General features: G+C 52.1%; 12 protein-coding genes across 12 annotated transcripts; 5 read left to right on the top strand and 7 right to left on the bottom strand.

Moving 5' to 3' along the window:
* Positions 1-763: 763 nt before the first annotated feature.
* On the bottom strand, positions 764-8,695 carry LOC136448752 (late histone H1-like). Its single transcript, XM_066448397.1, has 2 exons — positions 8,110-8,695; positions 764-1,410 (listed from the first exon to the last, which is right to left on the bottom strand). Exons 1-2 carry the CDS (start codon positions 8,677-8,679, stop codon positions 817-819), a joined length of 1,164 nt encoding a protein of 387 aa, XP_066304494.1. The 5' UTR covers positions 8,680-8,695; the 3' UTR covers positions 764-816.
* On the top strand, positions 2,620-3,467 carry LOC136448846 (late histone H2A.2.2-like). Its single transcript, XM_066448505.1, has one exon. The coding sequence runs from the start codon at positions 2,716-2,718 to the stop codon at positions 3,088-3,090; it is 375 nt and encodes a 124-aa protein (XP_066304602.1). The 5' UTR covers positions 2,620-2,715; the 3' UTR covers positions 3,091-3,467.
* LOC136448847 (histone H2B-like) lies at positions 4,012-5,832 on the bottom strand. Its single transcript, XM_066448506.1, has one exon. It carries the CDS (start codon positions 5,823-5,825, stop codon positions 5,463-5,465), a length of 363 nt encoding a protein of 120 aa, XP_066304603.1. The 5' UTR covers positions 5,826-5,832; the 3' UTR covers positions 4,012-5,462.
* LOC136448845 (late histone H2A.2.2-like) lies at positions 5,972-6,563 on the top strand. The gene has a single exon (XM_066448504.1). It carries the CDS (start codon positions 6,095-6,097, stop codon positions 6,467-6,469), a length of 375 nt encoding a protein of 124 aa, XP_066304601.1. The 5' UTR covers positions 5,972-6,094; the 3' UTR covers positions 6,470-6,563.
* Positions 8,696-10,214: 1,519 nt separating the features above from the next.
* LOC136449030 (histone H2B-like) lies at positions 10,215-11,165 on the bottom strand. Its single transcript, XM_066448804.1, has one exon. The coding sequence runs from the start codon at positions 11,066-11,068 to the stop codon at positions 10,706-10,708; it is 363 nt and encodes a 120-aa protein (XP_066304901.1). The 5' UTR covers positions 11,069-11,165; the 3' UTR covers positions 10,215-10,705.
* A 53-nt stretch (positions 11,166-11,218) lies between these two features.
* LOC136448935 (late histone H2A.2.2-like) lies at positions 11,219-11,814 on the top strand. The gene has a single exon (XM_066448647.1). It carries the CDS (start codon positions 11,346-11,348, stop codon positions 11,718-11,720), a length of 375 nt encoding a protein of 124 aa, XP_066304744.1. The 5' UTR covers positions 11,219-11,345; the 3' UTR covers positions 11,721-11,814.
* Positions 11,815-13,231: 1,417 nt separating this feature from the next.
* On the bottom strand, positions 13,232-14,061 carry LOC136448068 (histone H1-like). Its single transcript, XM_066447182.1, has one exon. The coding sequence runs from the start codon at positions 13,967-13,969 to the stop codon at positions 13,352-13,354; it is 618 nt and encodes a 205-aa protein (XP_066303279.1). The 5' UTR covers positions 13,970-14,061; the 3' UTR covers positions 13,232-13,351.
* Positions 14,062-15,774: 1,713 nt separating this feature from the next.
* Positions 15,775-16,424, bottom strand: LOC136449123 (histone H2B-like). Its single transcript, XM_066448949.1, has one exon. The coding sequence runs from the start codon at positions 16,325-16,327 to the stop codon at positions 15,965-15,967; it is 363 nt and encodes a 120-aa protein (XP_066305046.1). The 5' UTR covers positions 16,328-16,424; the 3' UTR covers positions 15,775-15,964.
* A 53-nt stretch (positions 16,425-16,477) lies between these two features.
* LOC136448913 (late histone H2A.2.2-like) lies at positions 16,478-17,404 on the top strand. Its single transcript, XM_066448622.1, has one exon. It carries the CDS (start codon positions 16,605-16,607, stop codon positions 16,977-16,979), a length of 375 nt encoding a protein of 124 aa, XP_066304719.1. The 5' UTR covers positions 16,478-16,604; the 3' UTR covers positions 16,980-17,404.
* A 1,091-nt stretch (positions 17,405-18,495) lies between these two features.
* LOC136448994 (histone H1-like) lies at positions 18,496-19,325 on the bottom strand. Its single transcript, XM_066448747.1, has one exon. The coding sequence runs from the start codon at positions 19,231-19,233 to the stop codon at positions 18,616-18,618; it is 618 nt and encodes a 205-aa protein (XP_066304844.1). The 5' UTR covers positions 19,234-19,325; the 3' UTR covers positions 18,496-18,615.
* Positions 19,326-21,048: 1,723 nt separating this feature from the next.
* LOC136449122 (histone H2B-like) lies at positions 21,049-21,698 on the bottom strand. Its single transcript, XM_066448948.1, has one exon. It carries the CDS (start codon positions 21,599-21,601, stop codon positions 21,239-21,241), a length of 363 nt encoding a protein of 120 aa, XP_066305045.1. The 5' UTR covers positions 21,602-21,698; the 3' UTR covers positions 21,049-21,238.
* Positions 21,699-21,751: 53 nt separating this feature from the next.
* LOC136448618 (late histone H2A.2.2-like) lies at positions 21,752-22,678 on the top strand. Its single transcript, XM_066448256.1, has one exon. The coding sequence runs from the start codon at positions 21,879-21,881 to the stop codon at positions 22,251-22,253; it is 375 nt and encodes a 124-aa protein (XP_066304353.1). The 5' UTR covers positions 21,752-21,878; the 3' UTR covers positions 22,254-22,678.
* Positions 22,679-23,761: the final 1,083 nt, after the last annotated feature.

Genomic DNA, 23,761 nt, shown 5'->3' on the forward strand with positions numbered 1-23,761 from the left:
TAGCGGTGAGGCTTCTTGACGCCGCCGGTAGCCGGGGCACTCTTGCGCGCGGCCTTGGTTGCCAGTTGTTTCCTGGGGGCTTTGCCACCGGTGGACTTACGGGCGGTCTGCTTGGTACGTGCCATGTCGAACGAACGGATGAACTTCGTCTACGCTCAAGTGGAAGACAATAAAAGTAGTCGGTGAGCGGTGGAGAGTGAATTTATAACACCCGCTAATCATATGCCCGCAGATTACAATTGGCGGGCGCCCTGCCGTCTGATTGGTTCCCTGGCTGAAATCCGAACTTGCGATTGGTCAGTTTTTTGTGTCTCCAGAATCCGACTTTTGCAGCAAGCTCGGCACTTTTGAGGGTAGCGCATGAAAGATGCATGCGCTATAGAATGGCAATGGGCTACATACTAGTACGCTCGGGCAAACGCTCGTGCCTAGATATACAGTGGCAACCAGGCATTCGTCAATTTCATTGCTCAATAAATTTGTAGACTCGCAACACACATACAAGATCATCATGAAATCAAACTTCTTCCGTCGTCTTTATACAGCCTGCATCGGCGCAATGTAGTCTGCCTGTGCGTGTGTGCGTCCATCCACCCATTCTTTTGATAATCTGTGTGTGTGTGTGTGGGGGGGTGTTGGGTGTGTGGGCGGGTCTTTTGATAGATATGTGTTCATCTTATTACATTCATTTTCTTTGAGAGCATGTGGTGTGTAGAAAAGTGATAACTTTGATGTGATTGACATAGCTCTTTGTTAAGATGTGGGTGGCCCTGAAAAGGGCCGGGGTTTCAGTCAGAAACTTGGACGGTCGGATCTTCACTTCTTCTTGGGCTTGGACGACTTCTTGGCAGGCGCTGCCTTCTTGGCAGCCGGCTTCTTTTTCGGCGTCTTCTTGGTCGGTTTCTTGGCGGCTGGTTTCTTGGCCGGAGATTTCTTGGTCTTCTTGGCTGCCGGCTTCTTGGCCTTCTTGGGGGTGGTAGCCTTCTTGGCCGCGGGCTTTTTTGGCTTGGCGGTCTTGGGCTTGGTTGCCTTCTTGGCCGCGGGTTTCTTGACGGGCTTCTTGACGGCAGGTTTCTTGGCGGCCTTCTCGGCGGCTTTCTTGGCTGCTACGTTGATTTTGAAGGATCCCGACGCCCCCGTACCTTTCACCTGAATGAGGGTGCCCTTGGCCACCAATGCTTTCAAGGCGAGCTTGATGAAGTGTGCCTTCTTCTCCACGTCGAACTTGTAGTTGCCGGCGATGTATTTCTTGATGGCCAACAGGGAAGAACCTTTACGGTCCTTGAGCGCCTCCAGGGCCGCCGTAATCATGGCGGAGGTGGGCGGGTGGGCCGCAGGGGCCTTTGGCGCCCTGGGCTTCTTGGCCTTCTTGGGGGACGATGCTGGAGCGGACATGATAGCTTTCTTTGTCTGCGATGGAAATGAACCCGACATCTTGTCAAGCTGGCGTGAAGTAGAGACGGTGCGGACGTGGTCGGAAACGTCGTAGCGTGTCTGCGTCTTATTGTCCGTCGCGGCGAAATTTGTGTTTCTTTTCTAACTTTACGGTTGAATTTCTCAATTCCTGGGTATCAAAAACGATACTGGCTCGGTTTCCGTACAAGAGGACATGTCCACCTCACTAATTTGATGGAAGCCGCTGGTCACTAGCCCTCAGATATTAAGATATTTGCCATACTTTTCAGGAAGCACGCCCTGGACTTCAAGCCGACGGCTGATCGAGTTTGCACGCAGAGAAACGAGTGACCGCATATGACTTGATGGACACCAAGGCTTTTATTTGACGCAGTTATATCATATTTGAGCCAAGCAACTTCACTACGCGTGAACGAACAGAGATCGACAAGATATAGATCATAAGCAACACACACTCCAAATTGCACCAAGATCTCTCCACACACTAATTATATTCTTCACACACACAAAGTATACCATAAAACATATAAACTACGCTTCACACGCATTTCTTAGTATCCAAACGTGCACACATCTTTACAGAAATCAACAAGACTATCACTACAATTTACAAAGAAAATGGGACCATCATAGTTCATTGTTGTGTGTCTGCATGACCGGCTTGAGTTAGACTTTTGTATAATTTATGCTCGTTGTTTGAGTCAGGTGTGTACATGTGTTGTGTAATAAGAACGTGTGCAGCCTTTTATTACGTCAAAATTCACTTTCTTTGTTGTTTGTTTTCTTTCATGATCATTCTGTTGTCTTTATAGTTGTTGTGTGTTCCAGGCATAAGTTCTGTACATGTCGCCTGCGGTCACAGGTTAGTGGCATGTGCGTGGGTTGTGTGTAGTCGCTGTTTCGACTAGAATGTGATTGCTATAGCTCTTTTGTGAGGATGTGGGTGGCCTTGAAAAAGGCCGGGATTTTCTTGTCTCCTGCGGGCCTGGCCTTGCCAGCTTTCTTGGCGGCTTTTCCACTTGGCGGCATGACGACGTTCTTGGCGTGTTTAGACAGCAAAGAATATCATCGCCCTCGTCTCGGCCTTTATATCGGAGAACAATGCACATTTTGGGATTGTCTAGTCCAAGGCGCGGACGTGGTAGAACTTCTCACCGAGAGTTAGCTCTCTCTATTGGTTCGCTGTCGGAAGCCGTGAATCCAGCGACGGGGTATAAATTGTTTCGACAGGAGATAATGCCTATTCATTCTTCTTTCATTCTTTTTGCCGTTTGACGCAAATCAATCGACTACTACAAGATGTCTGGACGTGGCAAAGGTGGCAAGGCACGCGCCAAGGCCAAGAGCCGTTCTTCCCGTGCGGGTCTCCAGTTCCCGGTCGGTCGGGTGCATCGCTTCTTGCGCAAGGGAAACTACGCCCAGCGCGTGGGTGCCGGCGCACCGGTGTACCTGGCGGCCGTGTTGGAGTACCTGACGGCCGAGATCCTGGAGCTGGCCGGTAACGCTGCCCGCGACAACAAGAAGACCAGAATCATCCCCCGTCACCTACAACTGGCCGTCCGAAACGACGAGGAGTTGAACAAGCTGCTTGGCGGCGTGACCATCGCACAGGGCGGCGTTCTGCCCAATATCCACGCCGTGCTTCTGCCCAAGAAGACCAGCAAGGCTACGTAATTTCCAGACGAAACCGAAACCCCGGCCCTTTTCAGGGCCACCCACATCCTCTCGAAAGAACTGTATTCTCTTCACACTGAATCAAACTACACAATGCAGATATAAGAATGGATATTCCCCCACCCCCCGAAACACAGTGCATCTGTCGAGGTCGAGACTAAGACAATTTAGCAGTAAAAGTAACCTTACATATGATATACCCCAGTCCAAGATAGCTGACAGACAATTAACGTGATGCGTGAGCAAGACCGATCACGCAAAATGACCGCAAAATGATCTCAGATGGCCTGCATCTTACAAGTGTGTCGTTTAATGCTAGCTGACATATGTGTATATCATATGTGTGTGCAGGTTACATGTTCGCGACCGGGTGCACGTGTTCACATAACATTCTCTAACGTTAATAAAGTCATTACACTGTCGGCTAAATTGATTTGCGTGTACAGATATAAGGGGGGGGGATGCGAGTTGTGTGTAACTGTATTTCAGGCGCAACAACTGCGTCTGTTTAGAGAAAGGTGAGCGATATAGATCTTTCTGGGATATGTGTGTGGCCCTGAAAAGGGCCGGGGTTGTCGTCGATCTTGTTGCGATCCTCCTTAGGCTCGCTCCCCTCGGATACGGCGAGCGAGCTGGATGTCCTTTGGCATGATGGTGACGCGCTTGGCGTGGATGGCGCACAGGTTGGTGTCCTCGAAGAGACCGACCAGGTAGGCCTCGCTGGCTTCCTGCAGAGCCATGACCGCCGAGCTCTGGAAGCGCAGGTCGGTCTTGAAGTCTTGGGCGATCTCGCGCACCAGGCGCATGGGCTACATACACTCGGGCCTAGACATACAGTGGCAACCAGGCATTAATCGTCAATTTCATTGCTCAATAAACTTGTGGACTCGCAACACACATACAAGATCGTCATGAAATCGTCAAAACACACACTCCCAATTGCACCAAGATCTCTCCGACACACCAATCATATTCTTCACACACACAAAGTATACCAAGAAAATAAAACATATATCTATACTACGCTTCACACGCATTTCTTAGTATCCAACCGTACACAAATCTTTACAGAAATCAACAAGACTATCATTACAAAGAAAACGGGACCATGATAGTTCATTGTTGTGTGTTTGCATGACCGGCTTGGATTTTGTATTATGCTCGTTGTTCGAGTCAGGTGTGTACATGTGTTGTGTGAAGATACAGCTCTTTTGGGGAGATTTGGGTGGCCCTGAGAAGGGCCGGGGTTTGCTTGCTTTCGATGAGGAGAGTCAGATCCTTTAGCCGCCGAAGCCGTACAGTGTGCGGCCTTGGCGTTTCAGAGCGTAGACAACGTCCATGGCGGTCACCGTCTTGCGCTTGGCGTGCTCGGTGTAGGTCACCGCGTCGCGGATCACATTCTCCAGGAACACCTTCAGAACGCCTCGGGTCTCCTCGTAGATCAACCCGGAGATGCGCTTCACGCCGCCACGACGGGCAAGACGACGGATAGCCGGCTTCGTGATACCCTGGATGTTGTCGCGAAGAACCTTACGGTGACGCTTAGCGCCTCCCTTTCCGAGCCCCTTGCCTCCTTTGCCGCGTCCAGACATGATGATTACGATGTTCTTGTCGATACAGAACGAGATTGGATTAGCGGGCCTGACGGAGCCGGATTAATAACCGCCCTGCGGACCTGCGCGTAGTCCTGGCCGTCGCCACCACTAGCCAATGGGAAGCAAGCCACTAGCCAAGCAAGACAATGCTACGCGGAGGATTTGACACCGGCAAGACAAACATCTTGTCGGGAAAACACGAAGCAGAACAAAATAAAATGAACTAAAGCAAAGAAAACGGATTGATTTGCCTGAAACACACACGCAGACACACAGATACACACACACACACACACACACACACACACACACACACACACCGTTGTCGTCCAGAAGTTTGACTACACTTCTGAGACATTCCTTACTAGTATGTTTATGGCGTTTTGACCGGAAAAGGAACGCCGATCAACGGCCAATTCATTGTTCTACGTGTTCTAAGGAACGTCACAGACGACAGTTGTTCCAGAAGGCAAGGGACGCAAGCTTTTTGTTGCGTCACCTTTGTTTGGTGTAATAAGAACGTGTGCAGCCTTTTATTACGTCAAAATTCACTTTCTTTGTTGTTTGTTTTCTTTCATGATCATTCTGTTGTCTTTATAGTTGTTGTGTGTTCCAGGCATAAGTTCTGTACATGTCGCCTGCGGTCACAGGTTAGTGGCATGTGCGTGGGTTGTGTGTAGTCGCTGTTTCGACTAGAATGTGATTGCTATAGCTCTTTTGTGAGGATGTGGGTGGCCTTGAAAAAGGCCGGGATTTTGACGAGCGGAGGCGGTCGATTTACTTGGAGCTGGTGTACTTGGTGACGGCCTTGGTGCCCTCGCTGACGGCGTGCTTGGCCAGCTCGCCTGGCAGCAGGAGTCGCACGGCGGTCTGGATCTCGCGGCTGCTGATGGTGGAGCGCTTGTTGTAGTGAGCCAGTCGAGAAGCTTCGGCAGCGATTCTCTCGAAGATGTCGTTGACGAAGGAGTTCATGATGCCCATGGCCTTGCTGGAGACGCCGGTGTCGGGGTGCACCTGCTTCAGCACCTTGTAAATGTAGACGCCGAAGGTTTCCCTTCTCTTTCTCCTCCTCCCACGCTTCTTGTCTCCTGCGGGCCTGGCCTTGCCAGCTTTCTTGGCGGCTTTTCCACTTGGCGGCATGACGACGTTCTTGGCGTGTTTAGACAGCAAAGAATATCATCGCCCTCGTCTCGGCCTTTATATCGGAGAACAATGCACATTTTGGGATTGTCTAGTCCAAGGCGCGGACGTGGTAGAACCTCTCCTCGAGAGTTAGCTCTCTCTCTATTGGTTCGCTGTCGGAAGCCGTGAATCCAGCAGCGGGGTATAAAGTGTTTGGACAGGAGATAATTCCTCTTCATTCTCTCATTCTTTCTGCCGTTTGACGTAAATCAATCGACTACTACAAGATGTCTGGACGTGGCAAAGGTGGCAAGGCACGCGCCAAGGCCAAGAGCCGTTCTTCCCGTGCGGGTCTCCAGTTCCCGGTCGGTCGGGTGCATCGCTTCTTGCGCAAGGGAAACTACGCCCAGCGCGTGGGTGCCGGCGCACCGGTGTACCTGGCGGCCGTGCTGGAGTACCTGACGGCCGAGATCCTGGAGCTGGCCGGTAACGCTGCCCGCGACAACAAGAAGACCCGAATCATCCCACGTCACCTTCAACTGGCCGTCCGCAACGACGAGGAGTTGAACAAGCTGCTGGGCGGAGTGACCATCGCACAGGGCGGCGTTCTGCCCAATATCCACGCCGTGCTTCTGCCCAAGAAGACAAGCAAGGCTCAGTAATGTCCGGACGAAAGAAACAGAACCCCGGCCCTTTTCAGGGCCACCCACATCCTCTCGAAAGAACTGTATTCTCTTCACACTGAATCAAACTGCACAATGCAGATACACGAATTGATATAAACACACACATACAGTACATCTGTCGAGACTAAGACAATCTAGCAGTAAAAGTAACCTTACATATAACATATCCCAGTCCAAGATAGCTGACAGACAATTAAAGTAATTCGTGAGCAAGACCGCATCACACAAGTACAAGAAATGACCGCAATACGGTTCTTAGACGGCCCGCATCTTACAAGTTTGTCGTCTAAGACTAGCTGACATATATGTATATCAAATGTGTGTGCAGGTTTTATGTTCGCGACCGGATGCACGTGGTCACATAACATTCTCTAATGTTAATAAAGTCACTGTCGGCTGAATTGATTTGCGTGTACAGGTATATGGTGTGTGTGTGTGTGTGGGGGGGGGGGGGGATGTGCGAGTCGTGAGTAATTGTATTTCAGGCGCAACAACTGCGTCTGTTTAGAGAAAGGTGAAGGATACAGATCTTTCTGGGATATGTGGGTGGCCCTGAAAAGGGCCGGGGTTGTTGATGTTGTTTTCGGTCCGCCTTAGGCTCGCTCCCCTCGGATACGGCGGGCGAGCTGGATGTCCTTGGGCATGATGGTGACGCGCTTGGCGTGGATGGCGCACAGGTTGGTGTCCTCGAAGAGACCGACCAGGTAGGCCTCGCTGGCTTCCTGCAGGGCCATGACCGCCGAGCTCTGGAAGCGCAGGTCGGTCTTGAAGTCTTGGGCGATCTCACGCACCAGGCGCTGGAAGGGCAGCTTGCGGATGAGCAGCTCGGTGGACTTCTGGTAGCGACGGATCTCTCTGAGGGCCACGGTGCCCGGCCTGTAGCGGTGAGGCTTCTTGACGCCGCCGGTAGCCGGTGCGCTCTTGCGCGCGGCCTTGGTTGCCAGCTGCTTCCTGGGGGCTTTGCCACCGGTGGACTTACGGGCGGTCTGCTTGGTACGTGCCATGTCGAACGGATGAACTTCGTCTACGCTCAAGTGCAAGGCAATATCAAAAGTAGTCGGCGAGCGGTGGAGAGTGAATTTATATCACCCGCTAATCAGATGTCCGCAGATTACAATTGGTGGGCGCCCTGCCGTCCGATTGGTTCTCGGGCTGAAATCCGAGCTTGCGATTGGTCAGGTTTCGTGTCTCCACGATCCGGTTTTTGCAGCAAGCTCGGCACTTTTGGGGATAGCGAATGAACGATGCTTGCGCTATAGAATGGCAATGGGCTACATACACTCGGGCAAACGCTCGTGCGTCTAGCCATACAATGGCAACAAGGCATTCGTCTACTTCATTGCTCAATTTTGCCTCGGCGAAATTCTGTCTGCCTGTGCGTGTGTGCGTCTATCCACCCATTCTTTTGGTGGTGGTCTGTCTGTGTGTTCGGGGGGGGGGGTCTTTTGATAGATTTTTTTTCTATCTTACATATGTTATTTCATTCCTTTTCTCTGAGAGCATATGGTGTGTGGAAAAGTGATAACTTTGATGTGATTGACATAGTTCTTTTGTTAGGATGTGGGTGGCCCTGAAAAGGGCCGGGGTTTTCAGAAACTTGGACGGTCGGATCTTCACTTCTTCTTGGGCTTGGCCGCCTTCTTGGCAGGCGCTGCCTTCTTGGCGGCCGGCTTCTTTTTTGGCGTCTTCTTGGCCGGTTTCTTGGCGACTGGTTTCTTGGCCGGAGTTTTCTTAGTCTTCTTGGCGGCCGGCTTCTTGGCCTTCTTGGGGGTGGTAGCCTTCTTGGCCGCGGTCTTCTTCGGCTTGGCGGTCTTGGGCTTGGCGGCCTTCTTGGCCGCGGGTTTCTTGACCGGCTTCTTGGCGACAGGTTTCTTTGCGGCCTTCTCGGCGGCTTTCTTGGCTGCCACGTTGATTTTGAAGGATCCCGACGCTCCTGTACCCTTCACCTGAATGAGGGTGCCCTTCTCTACCAAGGCTTTCAGGGCGCGCTTGATGAAGTGTCCCTTCTTCTCCACGTCGAACTTGTAGTTGCCGGCGATGTACTTCTTGATGGCCAAGAGGGAAGAACCTTTGCGGTCCTTGAGCGCTTCCAGGGCCGCCGTGACCATGGCGGTGGTGGGCGGGTGAGCCGCAGGGGCCTTGGGCGCCTTCTTGGCCTTCTTTGGGGACGGTGCTGGGGCGGACATGTTAGCTTGCTTTGTCTGCGACGGACGTGCAAATGAACCCGACATCTTGTCAAACTGGCGTGAAGTAGCGACGGTGCGGACGTGGTCGAAAACGTCGTAGCCTGTCCGCGTCTTACTGTCTGTCTCGGCCAAATTTGTGTTTCTTTTCTAACTTTACGGCTGAATTTCTCCCTTCCCGAGTATCAAAATTGATACTGACTCGGTCTCTGTACAAGAGGACATGTCCAACTTACTAATTTGATGGAAGCGGCTGGTCACTGGCCCTCAGATATTGAGATATTTGCCATACTTTTCAGTAAGCACGCCCTGGACTCCACGCCGACGGCTGATCGTTTGCATGCAGAGAAACGAGCGAGCGCACATGAATTGATGAACACTCCCGGACTTTTGTTGACGCAGATATATCATATTTGAGCCAAGCAACTTCACTACGCGTGAACGAGCTCGACAAGATATAGATCATAAGTAACTTTGATACATAACACACACTCCCAAACACGCCACTTCAATCATATTCTTCACACGTATACCAAGAAAATAAAACATATATACTACGCTTCACACGCATTTATTAGTATCCAACCGTGCACACATATTTGCAGAACATCTCTCAACAAGACTATCACTAGCACTACAAAGAAAACAGTGGGGACCACCATACTAGTTCATTGTTGTGTGTTTGCATGACCGGCTTGGGTCTGTCTTTGGTATTATGCTCGTTGTTCGAGTCAGGTGTGTACATGTGTTCGTTGTGAGAAGATACAGCTCTTTTGGGGAGATTTGGGTGGCCCTGAAAAGGGCCTGGGTTTGTCGATGGTCAGATTCTGCTTTAGCCGCCGAAGCCGTACAGGGTGCGGCCTTGGCGTTTCAGAGCGTAGACAACGTCCATGGCGGTCACCGTCTTGCGCTTGGCGTGCTCGGTGTAGGTCACCGCGTCGCGGATCACATTCTCAAGGAACACCTTCAGAACGCCTCGGGTCTCCTCGTAGATCAACCCGGAGATGCGCTTCACGCCGCCACGACGGGCAAGACGACGGATAGCCGGCTTAGTGATACCCTGGATGTTGTCGCGAAGAACCTTGCGGTGACGCTTAGCGCCTCCCTTTCCGAGCCCCTTGCCTCCTTTGCCGCGTCCAGACATGATGATTACGATGTTCTTGTCGATACAGAACGAGAATGGATCAGACGGCCTGGCTGAGCCGCATTAATAACCGCCCTGCGGACCTGCGCGTAGTCCTGGCCGCCGCCACCACTAGCCAATGGGAAGCAAGCCACTAGCCAAGCAAGACAATGCTACGCGGAGGATTTGACACCGACAAGACAAACATCTTGTCGGGAAAACACGAAAGCAGAAGAAAAGAAAATAAAGCGAAGAAAACGGATGAATTTGCCCGAAACACAGTCAGCTAGTTGTAATGATATCATTGCTAGCATGCTCAAAGCACGCAACGCACGCACGTACGCACGCACACACACACACACACACACACACACAGAGACAAACACACACACACACACACACACTCACGCACACACACACACACACACACACACACACCGTTGTCGATCAGAAGTTTGATTACACTTGTGAGACATTGCTTACTAGTGTATGTTTATGGCGTTTTGACTGGAAAAGGAACGCCGATCGACGGCCAATCCATTGTTCTACGTGTTCTAAGGAACGTCACAGACGACAGTTGTTCCAGAAGGCAAGTGGCGCAAGCTTGTTGTTGCGTCACCTTTGCTTGGTGTAATAAGAACGTGTGCAGACTTTTATTACGTCAAAATTCACTTTCTTTGTTGTTTGTTTTCTGTCATGATCATTCTGTTGTTTTTGTAGTTGTTGTGTGTTTTCCAGGTTAGTTCTGTACTGTTTTATGTCGCCTGCGATCCCAGGTTAGTGGCGTGTGCGTGGGTTGTGTGTAGTCGCTGTTTCGACTGGAATGTGATTGCTATAGCTCTTTTGTGAGGATGTGGGTGGCCTTGAAAAAGGCCGGGGTTTTGTCGTGCAGAGGCGTCGGTCGATTTACTTGGAGCTGGTGTACTTGGTGACGGCCTTGGTTCCCTCGCTGACGGCGTGCTTGGCCAGCTCGCCCGGCAACAGGAGTCGCACGGCGGTCTGGATCTCGCGGCTGCTGATGGTGGAGCGCTTGTTGTAGTGAGCCAGTCGAGAAGCTTCGGCAGCGATTCTCTCGAAAATGTCGTTGACGAAGGAGTTCATGATGCCCATGGCCTTGCTAGAGACGCCGGTGTCGGGGTGCACCTGCTTGAGCACCTTGTAGATGTAGACGCCGAAGGTTTCCCTTCTCTTTCTCCTCCTTCCGCGCTTCTTGTCTCCTGCGGGCCTGGCCTTGCCGGCTTTCTTGGCGGCTTTTCCACTTGGTGGCATGACGAAGACGTTCTTGGCGTGTTTAGACAGCAAAGAATATAATCGCACTCGTCTCGGCCTGGCCTTTATATCGGAGAACAATGCAAATTTGGGGATTGTCTAGTCCAAGGCGCGGACGTGGTAGAACCTCTCCTCGAGAGTTAGCTCTCTCTCTATTGGTTCGCTGTCGGAAGCCGTGAATCCAGCAGCGGGGTATAAAGTGTTTGGACAGGAGATAATTCCTCTTCATTCTCTCATTCTTTCTGCCGTTTGACGTAAATCAATCGACTACTACAAGATGTCTGGACGTGGCAAAGGTGGCAAGGCACGCGCCAAGGCCAAGAGCCGTTCTTCCCGTGCGGGTCTCCAGTTCCCGGTCGGTCGGGTGCATCGCTTCTTGCGCAAGGGAAACTACGCCCAGCGCGTGGGTGCCGGCGCACCGGTGTACCTGGCGGCCGTGCTGGAGTACCTGACGGCCGAGATCCTGGAGCTGGCCGGTAACGCTGCCCGCGACAACAAGAAGACCCGAATCATCCCACGTCACCTTCAACTGGCCGTCCGCAACGACGAGGAGTTGAACAAGCTGCTGGGCGGAGTGACCATCGCACAGGGCGGCGTTCTGCCCAATATCCACGCCGTGCTTCTGCCCAAGAAGACAAGCAAGGCTCAGTAATGTCCGGACGAAAGAAACAGAACCCCGGCCCTTTTCAGGGCCACCCACATCCTCTCGAAAGAACTGTATTCTCTTCACACTGAATCAAACTGCACAATGCAGATACACGAATTGATATAAACACACACATACAGTACATCTGTCGAGACTAAGACAATCTAGCAGTAAAAGTAACCTTACATATAACATATCCCAGTCCAAGATAGCTGACAGACAATTAAAGTAATTCGTGAGCAAGACCGCATCACACAAGTACAAGAAATGACCGCAATACGGTTCTTAGACGGCCCGCATCTTACAAGTTTGTCGTCTAAGACTAGCTGACATATATGTATATCAAATGTGTGTGCAGGTTTTATGTTCGCGACCGGATGCACGTGGTCACATAACATTCTCTAATGTTAATAAAGTCACTGTCGGCTGAATTGATTTGCGTGTACAGGTATATGGTGTGTGTGTGTGTGGGGGGGGGGGATGTGCGAGTCGTGAGTAATTGTATTTCAGGCGCAACAACTGCGTCTGTTTAGAGAAAGGTGAAGGATACAGATCTTTCTGGGATATGTGGGTGGCCCTGAAAAGGGCCGGGGTTGTTGATGTTGTTTTCGGTCCGCCTTAGGCTCGCTCCCCTCGGATACGGCGGGCGAGCTGGATGTCCTTGGGCATGATGGTGACGCGCTTGGCGTGGATGGCGCACAGGTTGGTGTCCTCGAAGAGACCGACCAGGTAGGCCTCGCTGGCTTCCTGCAGGGCCATGACCGCCGAGCTCTGGAAGCGCAGGTCGGTCTTGAAGTCTTGGGCGATCTCACGCACCAGGCGCTGGAAGGGCAGCTTGCGGATGAGCAGCTCGGTGGACTTCTGGTAGCGACGGATCTCTCTGAGGGCCACGGTGCCCGGCCTGTAGCGGTGAGGCTTCTTGACGCCGCCGGTAGCCGGTGCGCTCTTGCGCGCGGCCTTGGTTGCCAGCTGCTTCCTGGGGGCTTTGCCACCGGTGGACTTACGGGCGGTCTGCTTGGTACGTGCCATGTCGAACGGATGAACTTCGTCTACGCTCAAGTGCAAGGCAATATCAAAAGTAGTCGGCGAGCGGTGGAGAGTGAATTTATATCACCCGCTAATCAGATGTCCGCAGATTACAATTGGTGGGCGCCCTGCCGTCCGATTGGTTCTCGGGCTGAAATCCGAGCTTGCGATTGGTCAGGTTTCGTGTCTCCACGATCCGGTTTTTGCAGCAAGCTCGGCACTTTTGGGGATAGCGAATGAACGATGCTTGCGCTATAGAATGGCAATGGGCTACATACACTCGGGCAAACGCTCGTGCGTCTAGCCATACAATGGCAACAAGGCATTCGTCTACTTCATTGCTCAATTTTGCCTCGGCGAAATTCTGTCTGCCTGTGCGTGTGTGCGTCTATCCACCCATTCTTTTGGTGGTGGTCTGTCTGTGTGTTCGGGGGGGGGGTCTTTTGATAGATTTTTTTTCTATCTTACATATGTTATTTCATTCCTTTTCTCTGAGAGCATATGGTGTGTGGAAAAGTGATAACTTTGATGTGATTGACATAGTTCTTTTGTTAGGATGTGGGTGGCCCTGAAAAGGGCCGGGGTTTTCAGAAACTTGGACGGTCGGATCTTCACTTCTTCTTGGGCTTGGCCGCCTTCTTGGCAGGCGCTGCCTTCTTGGCGGCCGGCTTCTTTTTTGGCGTCTTCTTGGCCGGTTTCTTGGCGACTGGTTTCTTGGCCGGAGTTTTCTTAGTCTTCTTGGCGGCCGGCTTCTTGGCCTTCTTGGGGGTGGTAGCCTTCTTGGCCGCGGTCTTCTTCGGCTTGGCGGTCTTGGGCTTGGCGGCCTTCTTGGCCGCGGGTTTCTTGACCGGCTTCTTGGCGACAGGTTTCTTTGCGGCCTTCTCGGCGGCTTTCTTGGCTGCCACGTTGATTTTGAAGGATCCCGACGCTCCTGTACCCTTCACCTGAATGAGGGTGCCCTTCTCTACCAAGGCTTTCAGGGCGCGCTTGATGAAGTGTCCCTTCTTCTCCACGTCGAACTTGTAGTTGCCGGCGATGTACTTCTTGATGGCCAAGAGGGAAGAACCTTTGCGGTCCTTGAGCGCTTCCAGGGCCGCCGTGACCATGGCGGTGGTGGGCGGGTGAGCCGCAGGGGCCTTGGGCGCCTTCTTGGCCTTCTTTGGGGACGGTGCTGGGGCGGACATGTTAGCTTGCTTTGTCTGCGACGGACGTGCAAATGAACCCGACATCTTGTCAAACTGGCGTGAAGTAGCGACGGTGCGGACGTGGTCGGAAACGTCGTAGCCTGTCCGCGTCTTACTGTCTGTCTCGGCCAAATTTGTGTTTCTTTTCTAACTTTACGGCTGAATTTCTCCCTTCCCGAGTATCAAAATTGATACTGACTCGGTCTCTGTACAAGAGGACATGTCCAACTTACTAATTTGATGGAAGCGGCTGGTCACTGGCCCTCAGATATTGAGATATTTGCCATACTTTTCAGTAAGCACGCCCTGGACTCCACGCCGACGGCTGATCGTTTGCATGCAGAGAAACGAGCGAGCGCACATGAATTGATGAACACGCCCGGACTTTTGTTGACGCAGATATATCATATTTGAGCCAAGCAACTTCACTACGCGTGAACGAGCTCGACAAGATATAGATCATAAGTAACTTTGATACATAACACACACTCCCAAACACGCCACTTCAATCATATTCTTCACACGTATACCAAGAAAATAAAACATATATACTACGCTTCACACGCATTTATTAGTATCCAACCGTGCACACATATTTGCAGAACATCTCTCAACAAGACTATCACTAGCACTACAAAGAAAACAGTGGGGACCACCATACTAGTTCATTGTTGTGTGTTTGCATGACCGGCTTGGGTCTGTCTTTGGTATTATGCTCGTTGTTCGAGTCAGGTGTGTACATGTGTTCGTTGTGAGAAGATACAGCTCTTTTGGGGAGATTTGGGTGGCCCTGAAAAGGGCCTGGGTTTGTCGATGGTCAGATTCTGCTTTAGCCGCCGAAGCCGTACAGGGTGCGGCCTTGGCGTTTCAGAGCGTAGACAACGTCCATGGCGGTCACCGTCTTGCGCTTGGCGTGCTCGGTGTAGGTCACCGCGTCGCGGATCACATTCTCAAGGAACACCTTCAGAACGCCTCGGGTCTCCTCGTAGATCAACCCGGAGATGCGCTTCACGCCGCCACGACGGGCAAGACGACGGATAGCCGGCTTAGTGATACCCTGGATGTTGTCGCGAAGAACCTTGCGGTGACGCTTAGCGCCTCCCTTTCCGAGCCCCTTGCCTCCTTTGCCGCGTCCAGACATGATGATTACGATGCTCTTGTCGATACAGAACGAGAATGGATCAGACGGCCTGGCTGAGCCGCATTAATAACCGCCCTGCGGACCTGCGCGTAGTCCTGGCCGCCGCCACCACTAGCCAATGGGAAGCAAGCCACTAGCCAAGCAAGACAATGCTACGCGGAGAATTTGACACCGACAAGACAAACATCTTGTCGGGAAAACACGAAAGCAGAAGAAAAGAAAATAAAGCGAAGAAAACGGATGAATTTGCCCGAAACACAGTCAGCTAGTTGTAATGATATCATTGCTAGCATGCTCAAAGCACGCAACGCACGCACGTACGCACGCACACACACACACACACACACACACAGAGAGACAAACACACACACACACACACACACACACTCACGCACACACACACACACACACACACACACACACACACACACCGTTGTCGATCAGAAGTTTGATTACACTTGTGAGACATTGCTTACTAGTGTATGTTTATGGCGTTTTGACTGGAAAAGGAACGCCGATCGACGGCCAATCCATTGTTCTACGTGTTCTAAGGAACGTCACAGACGACAGTTGTTCCAGAAGGCAAGTGGCGCAAGCTTGTTGTTGCGTCACCTTTGCTTGGTGTAATAAGAACGTGTGCAGACTTTTATTACGTCAAAATTCACTTTCTTTGTTGTTTGTCTTCTGTCATGATCATTCTGTTGTTTTTGTAGTTGTTGTGTGTTTTCCAGGTTAGTTCTGTACTGTTTTATGTCGCCTGCGATCCCAGGTTAGTGGCGTGTGCGTGGGTTGTGTGTAGTCGCTGTTTCGACTGGAATGTGATTGCTATAGCTCTTTTGTGAGGATGTGGGTGGCCTTGAAAAAGGCCGGGGTTTTGTCGTGCAGAGGCGTCGGTCGATTTACTTGGAGCTGGTGTACTTGGTGACGGCCTTGGTTCCCTCGCTGACGGCGTGCTTGGCCAGCTCGCCCGGCAACAGGAGTCGCACGGCGGTCTGGATCTCGCGGCTGCTGATGGTGGAGCGCTTGTTGTAGTGAGCCAGTCGAGAAGCTTCGGCAGCGATTCTCTCGAAAATGTCGTTGACGAAGGAGTTCATGATGCCCATGGCCTTGCTAGAGACGCCGGTGTCGGGGTGCACCTGCTTGAGCACCTTGTAGATGTAGACGCCGAAGGTTTCCCTTCTCTTTCTCCTCCTTCCGCGCTTCTTGTCTCCTGCGGGCCTGGCCTTGCCGGCTTTCTTGGCGGCTTTTCCACTTGGTGGCATGACGAAGACGTTCTTGGCGTGTTTAGACAGCAAAGAATATAATCGCACTCGTCTCGGCCTGGCCTTTATATCGGAGAACAATGCAAATTTGGGGATTGTCTAGTCCAAGGCGCGGACGTGGTAGAACCTCTCCTCGAGAGTTAGCTCTCTCTCTATTGGTTCGCTGTCGGAAGCCGTGAATCCAGCAGCGGGGTATAAAGTGTTTGGACAGGAGATAATTCCTCTTCATTCTCTCATTCTTTCTGCCGTTTGACGTAAATCAATCGACTACTACAAGATGTCTGGACGTGGCAAAGGTGGCAAGGCACGCGCCAAGGCCAAGAGCCGTTCTTCCCGTGCGGGTCTCCAGTTCCCGGTCGGTCGGGTGCATCGCTTCTTGCGCAAGGGAAACTACGCCCAGCGCGTGGGTGCCGGCGCACCGGTGTACCTGGCGGCCGTGCTGGAGTACCTGACGGCCGAGATCCTGGAGCTGGCCGGTAACGCTGCCCGCGACAACAAGAAGACCCGAATCATCCCACGTCACCTTCAACTGGCCGTCCGCAACGACGAGGAGTTGAACAAGCTGCTGGGCGGAGTGACCATCGCACAGGGCGGCGTTCTGCCCAATATCCACGCCGTGCTTCTGCCCAAGAAGACAAGCAAGGCTCAGTAATGTCCGGACGAAAGAAACAGAACCCCGGCCCTTTTCAGGGCCACCCACATCCTCTCGAAAGAACTGTATTCTCTTCACACTGAATCAAACTGCACAATGCAGATATACGAATTGATATAAACACACACATACAGTACATCTGTCGAGACTAAGACAATCTAGCAGTAAAAGTAACCTTACATATAACATATCCCAGTCCAAGATAGCTGACAGACAATTAAAGTAATTCGTGAGCAAGACCGCATCACACAAGTACAAGAAATGACCGCAATACGGTTCTTAGACGGCCCGCATCTTACAAGTTTGTCGTCTAAGACTAGCTGACATATATGTATATCAAATGTGTGTGCAGGTTTTATGTTCGCGACCGGATGCACGTGGTCACATAACATTCTCTAATGTTAATAAAGTCACTGTCGGCTGAATTGATTTGCGTGTACAGGTATATGGTGTGTGTGTGTGTGGGGGGGGGGGGGGGGATGTGCGAGTCGTGAGTAATTGTATTTCAGGCGCAACAACTGCGTCTGTTTAGAGAAAGGTGAAGGATACAGATCTTTCTGGGATATGTGGGTGGCCCTGAAAAGGGCCGGGGTTGTTGATGTTGTTTTCGGTCCGCCTTAGGCTCGCTCCCCTCGGATACGGCGGGCGAGCTGGATGTCCTTGGGCATGATGGTGACGCGCTTGGCGTGGATGGCGCACAGGTTGGTGTCCTCGAAGAGACCGACCAGGTAGGCCTCGCTGGCTTCCTGCAGGGCCATGACCGCCGAGCTCTGGAAGCGCAGGTCGGTCTTGAAGTCTTGGGCGATCTCACGCACCAGGCGCTGGAAGGGCAGCTTGCGGATGAGCAGCTCGGTGGACTTCTGGTAGCGACGGATCTCTCTGAGGGCCACGGTGCCCGGCCTGTAGCGGTGAGGCTTCTTGACGCCGCCGGTAGCCGGTGCGCTCTTGCGCGCGGCCTTGGTTGCCAGCTGCTTCCTGGGGGCTTTGCCACCGGTGGACTTACGGGCGGTCTGCTTGGTACGTGCCATGTCGAACGGATGAACTTCGTCTACGCTCAAGTGCAAGGCAATATCAAAAGTAGTCGGCGAGCGGTGGAGAGTGAATTTATATCACCCGCTAATCAGATGTCCGCAGATTACAATTGGTGGGCGCCCTGCCGTCCGATTGGTTCTCGGGCTGAAATCCGAGCTTGCGATTGGTCAGGTTTCGTGTCTCCACGATCCGGTTTTTGCAGCAAGCTCGGCACTTTTGGGGATAGCGAATGAACGATGCTTGCGCTATAGAATGGCAATGGGCTACATACACTCGGGCAAACGCTCGTGCGTCTAGCCATACAATGGCAACAAGGCATTCGTCTACTTCATTGCTCAATTTTGCCTCGGCGAAATTCTGTCTGCCTGTGCGTGTGTGCGTCTATCCACCCATTCTTTTGGTGGTGGTCTGTCTGTGTGTTCGGGGGGGGGGTCTTTTGATAGATTTTTTTTCTATCTTACATATGTTATTTCATTCCTTTTCTCTGAGAGCATATGGTGTGTGGAAAAGTGATAACTTTGATGTGATTGACATAGTTCTTTTGTTAGGATGTGGGTGGCCCTGAAAAGGGCCGGGGTTTTCAGAAACTTGGACGGTCGGATCTTCACTTCTTCTTGGGCTTGGCCGCCTTCTTGGCAGGCGCTGCCTTCTTGGCGGCCGGCTTCTTTTTTGGCGTCTTCTTGGCCGGTTTCTTGGCGACTGGTTTCTTGGCCGGAGTTTTCTTAGTCTTCTTGGCGGCCGGCTTCTTGGCCTTCTTGGGGGTGGTAGCCTTCTTGGCCGCGGTCTTCTTCGGCTTGGCGGTCTTGGGCTTGGCGGCCTTCTTGGCCGCGGGTTTCTTGACCGGCTTCTTGGCGACAGGTTTCTTTGCGGCCTTCTCGGCGGCTTTCTTGGCTGCCACGTTGATTTTGAAGGATCCCGACGCTCCTGTACCCTTCACCTGAATGAGGGTGCCCTTCTCTACCAAGGCTTTCAGGGCGCGCTTGATGAAGTGTCCCTTCTTCTCCACGTCGAACTTGTAGTTGCCGGCGATGTACTTCTTGATGGCCAAGAGGGAAGAACCTTTGCGGTCCTTGAGCGCTTCCAGGGCCGCCGTGACCATGGCGGTGGTGGGCGGGTGAGCCGCAGGGGCCTTGGGCGCCTTCTTGGCCTTCTTTGGGGACGGTGCTGGGGCGGACATGTTAGCTTGCTTTGTCTGCGACGGACGTGCAAATGAACCCGACATCTTGTCAAACTGGCGTGAAGTAGCGACGGTGCGGACGTGGTCGGAAACGTCGTAGCCTGTCCGCGTCTTACTGTCTGTCTCGGCCAAATTTGTGTTTCTTTTCTAACTTTACGGCTGAATTTCTCCCTTCCCGAGTATCAAAATTGATACTGACTCGGTCTCTGTACAAGAGGACATGTCCAACTTACTAATTTGATGGAAGCGGCTGGTCACTGGCCCTCAGATATTGAGATATTTGCCATACTTTTCAGTAAGCACGCCCTGGACTCCACGCCGACGGCTGATCGTTTGCATGCAGAGAAACGAGCGAGCGCACATGAATTGATGAACACTCCCGGACTTTTGTTGACGCAGATATATCATATTTGAGCCAAGCAACTTCACTACGCGTGAACGAGCTCGACAAGATATAGATCATAAGTAACTTTGATACATAACACACACTCCCAAACACGCCACTTCAATCATATTCTTCACACGTATACCAAGAAAATAAAACATATATACTACGCTTCACACGCATTTATTAGTATCCAACCGTGCACACATATTTGCAGAACATCTCTCAACAAGACTATCACTAGCACTACAAAGAAAACAGTGGGGACCACCATACTAGTTCATTGTTGTGTGTTTGCATGACCGGCTTGGGTCTGTCTTTGGTATTATGCTCGTTGTTCGAGTCAGGTGTGTACATGTGTTCGTTGTGAGAAGATACAGCTCTTTTGGGGAGATTTGGGTGGCCCTGAAAAGGGCCTGGGTTTGTCGATGGTCAGATTCTGCTTTAGCCGCCGAAGCCGTACAGGGTGCGGCCTTGGCGTTTCAGAGCGTAGACAACGTCCATGGCGGTCACCGTCTTGCGCTTGGCGTGCTCGGTGTAGGTCACCGCGTCGCGGATCACATTCTCAAGGAACACCTTCAGAACGCCTCGGGTCTCCTCGTAGATCAACCCGGAGATGCGCTTCACGCCGCCACGACGGGCAAGACGACGGATAGCCGGCTTAGTGATACCCTGGATGTTGTCGCGAAGAACCTTGCGGTGACGCTTAGCGCCTCCCTTTCCGAGCCCCTTGCCTCCTTTGCCGCGTCCAGACATGATGATTACGATGTTCTTGTCGATACAGAACGAGAATGGATCAGACGGCCTGGCTGAGCCGCATTAATAACCGCCCTGCGGACCTGCGCGTAGTCCTGGCCGCCGCCACCACTAGCCAATGGGAAGCAAGCCACTAGCCAAGCAAGACAATGCTACGCGGAGAATTTGACACCGACAAGACAAACATCTTGTCGGGAAAACACGAAAGCAGAAGAAAAGAAAATAAAGCGAAGAAAACGGATGAATTTGCCCGAAACACAGTCAGCTAGTTGTAATGATATCATTGCTAGCATGCTCAAAGCACGCAACGCACGCACGTACGCACGCACACACACACACACACACACACACACAGAGAGACAAACACACACACACACACACACACACACTCACGCACACACACACACACACACACACACACACACACACACACACACACACCGTTGTCGATCAGAAGTTTGATTACACTTGTGAGACATTGCTTACTAGTGTATGTTTATGGCGTTTTGACTGGAAAAGGAACGCCGATCGACGGCCAATCCATTGTTCTACGTGTTCTAAGGAACGTCACAGACGACAGTTGTTCCAGAAGGCAAGTGGCGCAAGCTTGTTGTTGCGTCACCTTTGCTTGGTGTAATAAGAACGTGTGCAGACTTTTATTACGTCAAAATTCACTTTCTTTGTTGTTTGTCTTCTGTCATGATCATTCTGTTGTTTTTGTAGTTGTTGTGTGTTTTCCAGGTTAGTTCTGTACTGTTTTATGTCGCCTGCGATCCCAGGTTAGTGGCGTGTGCGTGGGTTGTGTGTAGTCGCTGTTTCGACTGGAATGTGATTGCTATAGCTCTTTTGTGAGGATGTGGGTGGCCTTGAAAAAGGCCGGGGTTTTGTCGTGCAGAGGCGTCGGTCGATTTACTTGGAGCTGGTGTACTTGGTGACGGCCTTGGTTCCCTCGCTGACGGCGTGCTTGGCCAGCTCGCCCGGCAACAGGAGTCGCACGGCGGTCTGGATCTCGCGGCTGCTGATGGTGGAGCGCTTGTTGTAGTGAGCCAGTCGAGAAGCTTCGGCAGCGATTCTCTCGAAAATGTCGTTGACGAAGGAGTTCATGATGCCCATGGCCTTGCTAGAGACGCCGGTGTCGGGGTGCACCTGCTTGAGCACCTTGTAGATGTAGACGCCGAAGGTTTCCCTTCTCTTTCTCCTCCTTCCGCGCTTCTTGTCTCCTGCGGGCCTGGCCTTGCCGGCTTTCTTGGCGGCTTTTCCACTTGGTGGCATGACGAAGACGTTCTTGGCGTGTTTAGACAGCAAAGAATATAATCGCACTCGTCTCGGCCTGGCCTTTATATCGGAGAACAATGCAAATTTGGGGATTGTCTAGTCCAAGGCGCGGACGTGGTAGAACCTCTCCTCGAGAGTTAGCTCTCTCTCTATTGGTTCGCTGTCGGAAGCCGTGAATCCAGCAGCGGGGTATAAAGTGTTTGGACAGGAGATAATTCCTCTTCATTCTCTCATTCTTTCTGCCGTTTGACGTAAATCAATCGACTACTACAAGATGTCTGGACGTGGCAAAGGTGGCAAGGCACGCGCCAAGGCCAAGAGCCGTTCTTCCCGTGCGGGTCTCCAGTTCCCGGTCGGTCGGGTGCATCGCTTCTTGCGCAAGGGAAACTACGCCCAGCGCGTGGGTGCCGGCGCACCGGTGTACCTGGCGGCCGTGCTGGAGTACCTGACGGCCGAGATCCTGGAGCTGGCCGGTAACGCTGCCCGCGACAACAAGAAGACCCGAATCATCCCACGTCACCTTCAACTGGCCGTCCGCAACGACGAGGAGTTGAACAAGCTGCTGGGCGGAGTGACCATCGCACAGGGCGGCGTTCTGCCCAATATCCACGCCGTGCTTCTGCCCAAGAAGACAAGCAAGGCTCAGTAATGTCCGGACGAAAGAAACAGAACCCCGGCCCTTTTCAGGGCCACCCACATCCTCTCGAAAAAACTGTATTCTCTTCACACTGAATCAAACTGCACAATGCAGATATACGAATTGATATAAACACACACATACAGTACATCTGTCGAGACTAAGACAATCTAGCAGTAAAAGTAACCTTACATATAACATATCCCAGTCCAAGATAGCTGACAGACAATTAAAGTAATTCGTGAGCAAGACCGCATCACACAAGTACAAGAAATGACCGCAATACGGTTCTTAGACGGCCCGCATCTTACAAGTTTGTCGTCTAAGACTAGCTGACATATATGTATATCAAATGTGTGTGCAGGTTTTATGTTCGCGACCGGATGCACGTGGTCACATAACATTCTCTAATGTTAATAAAGTCACTGTCGGCTGAATTGATTTGCGTGTACAGGTATATGGTGTGTGTGTGTGTGTGGGGGGGGGGGGGGGGATGTGCGAGTCGTGAGTAATTGTATTTCAGGCGCAACAACTGCGTCTGTTTAGAGAAAGGTGAAGGATACAGATCTTTCTGGGATATGTGGGTGGCCCTGAAAAGGGCCGGGGTTGTTGATGTTGTTTTCGGTCCGCCTTAGGCTCGCTCCCCTCGGATACGGCGGGCGAGCTGGATGTCCTTGGGCATGATGGTGACGCGCTTGGCGTGGATGGCGCACAGGTTGGTGTCCTCGAAGAGACCGACCAGGTAGGCCTCGCTGGCTTCCTGCAGGGCCATGACCGCCGAGCTCTGGAAGCGCAGGTCGGTCTTGAAGTCTTGGGCGATCTCACGCACCAGGCGCTGGAAGGGCAGCTTGCGGATGAGCAGCTCGGTGGACTTCTGGTAGCGACGGATCTCTCTGAGGGCCACGGTGCCCGGCCTGTAGCGGTGAGGCTTCTTGACGCCGCCGGTAGCCGGTGCGCTCTTGCGCGCGGCCTTGGTTGCCAGCTGCTTCCTGGGGGCTTTGCCACCGGTGGACTTACGGGCGGTCTGCTTGGTACGTGCCATGTCGAACGGATGAACTTCGTCTACGCTCAAGTGCAAGGCAATATCAAAAGTAGTCGGCGAGCGGTGGAGAGTGAATTTATATCACCCGCTAATCAGATGTCCGCAGATTACAATTGGTGGGCGCCCTGCCGTCCGATTGGTTCTCGGGCTGAAATCCGAGCTTGCGATTGGTCAGGTTTCGTGTCTCCACGATCCGGTTTTTGCAGCAAGCTCGGCACTTTTGGGGATAGCGAATGAACGATGCTTGCGCTATAGAATGGCAATGGGCTACATACACTCGGGCAAACGCTCGTGCGTCTAGCCATACAATGGCAACAAGGCATTCGTCTACTTCATTGCTCAATTTTGCCTCGGCGAAATTCTGTCTGCCTGTGCGTGTGTGCGTCTATCCACCCATTCTTTTGGTGGTGGTCTGTCTGTGTGTTCGGGGGGGGGGTCTTTTGATAGATTTTTTTTCTATCTTACATATGTTATTTCA

Source organism: Branchiostoma lanceolatum, chromosome 14 (genome assembly GCF_035083965.1).
Source record: "Branchiostoma lanceolatum isolate klBraLanc5 chromosome 14, klBraLanc5.hap2, whole genome shotgun sequence".
Taxonomy (NCBI): domain Eukaryota; kingdom Metazoa; phylum Chordata; class Leptocardii; order Amphioxiformes; family Branchiostomatidae; genus Branchiostoma; species Branchiostoma lanceolatum.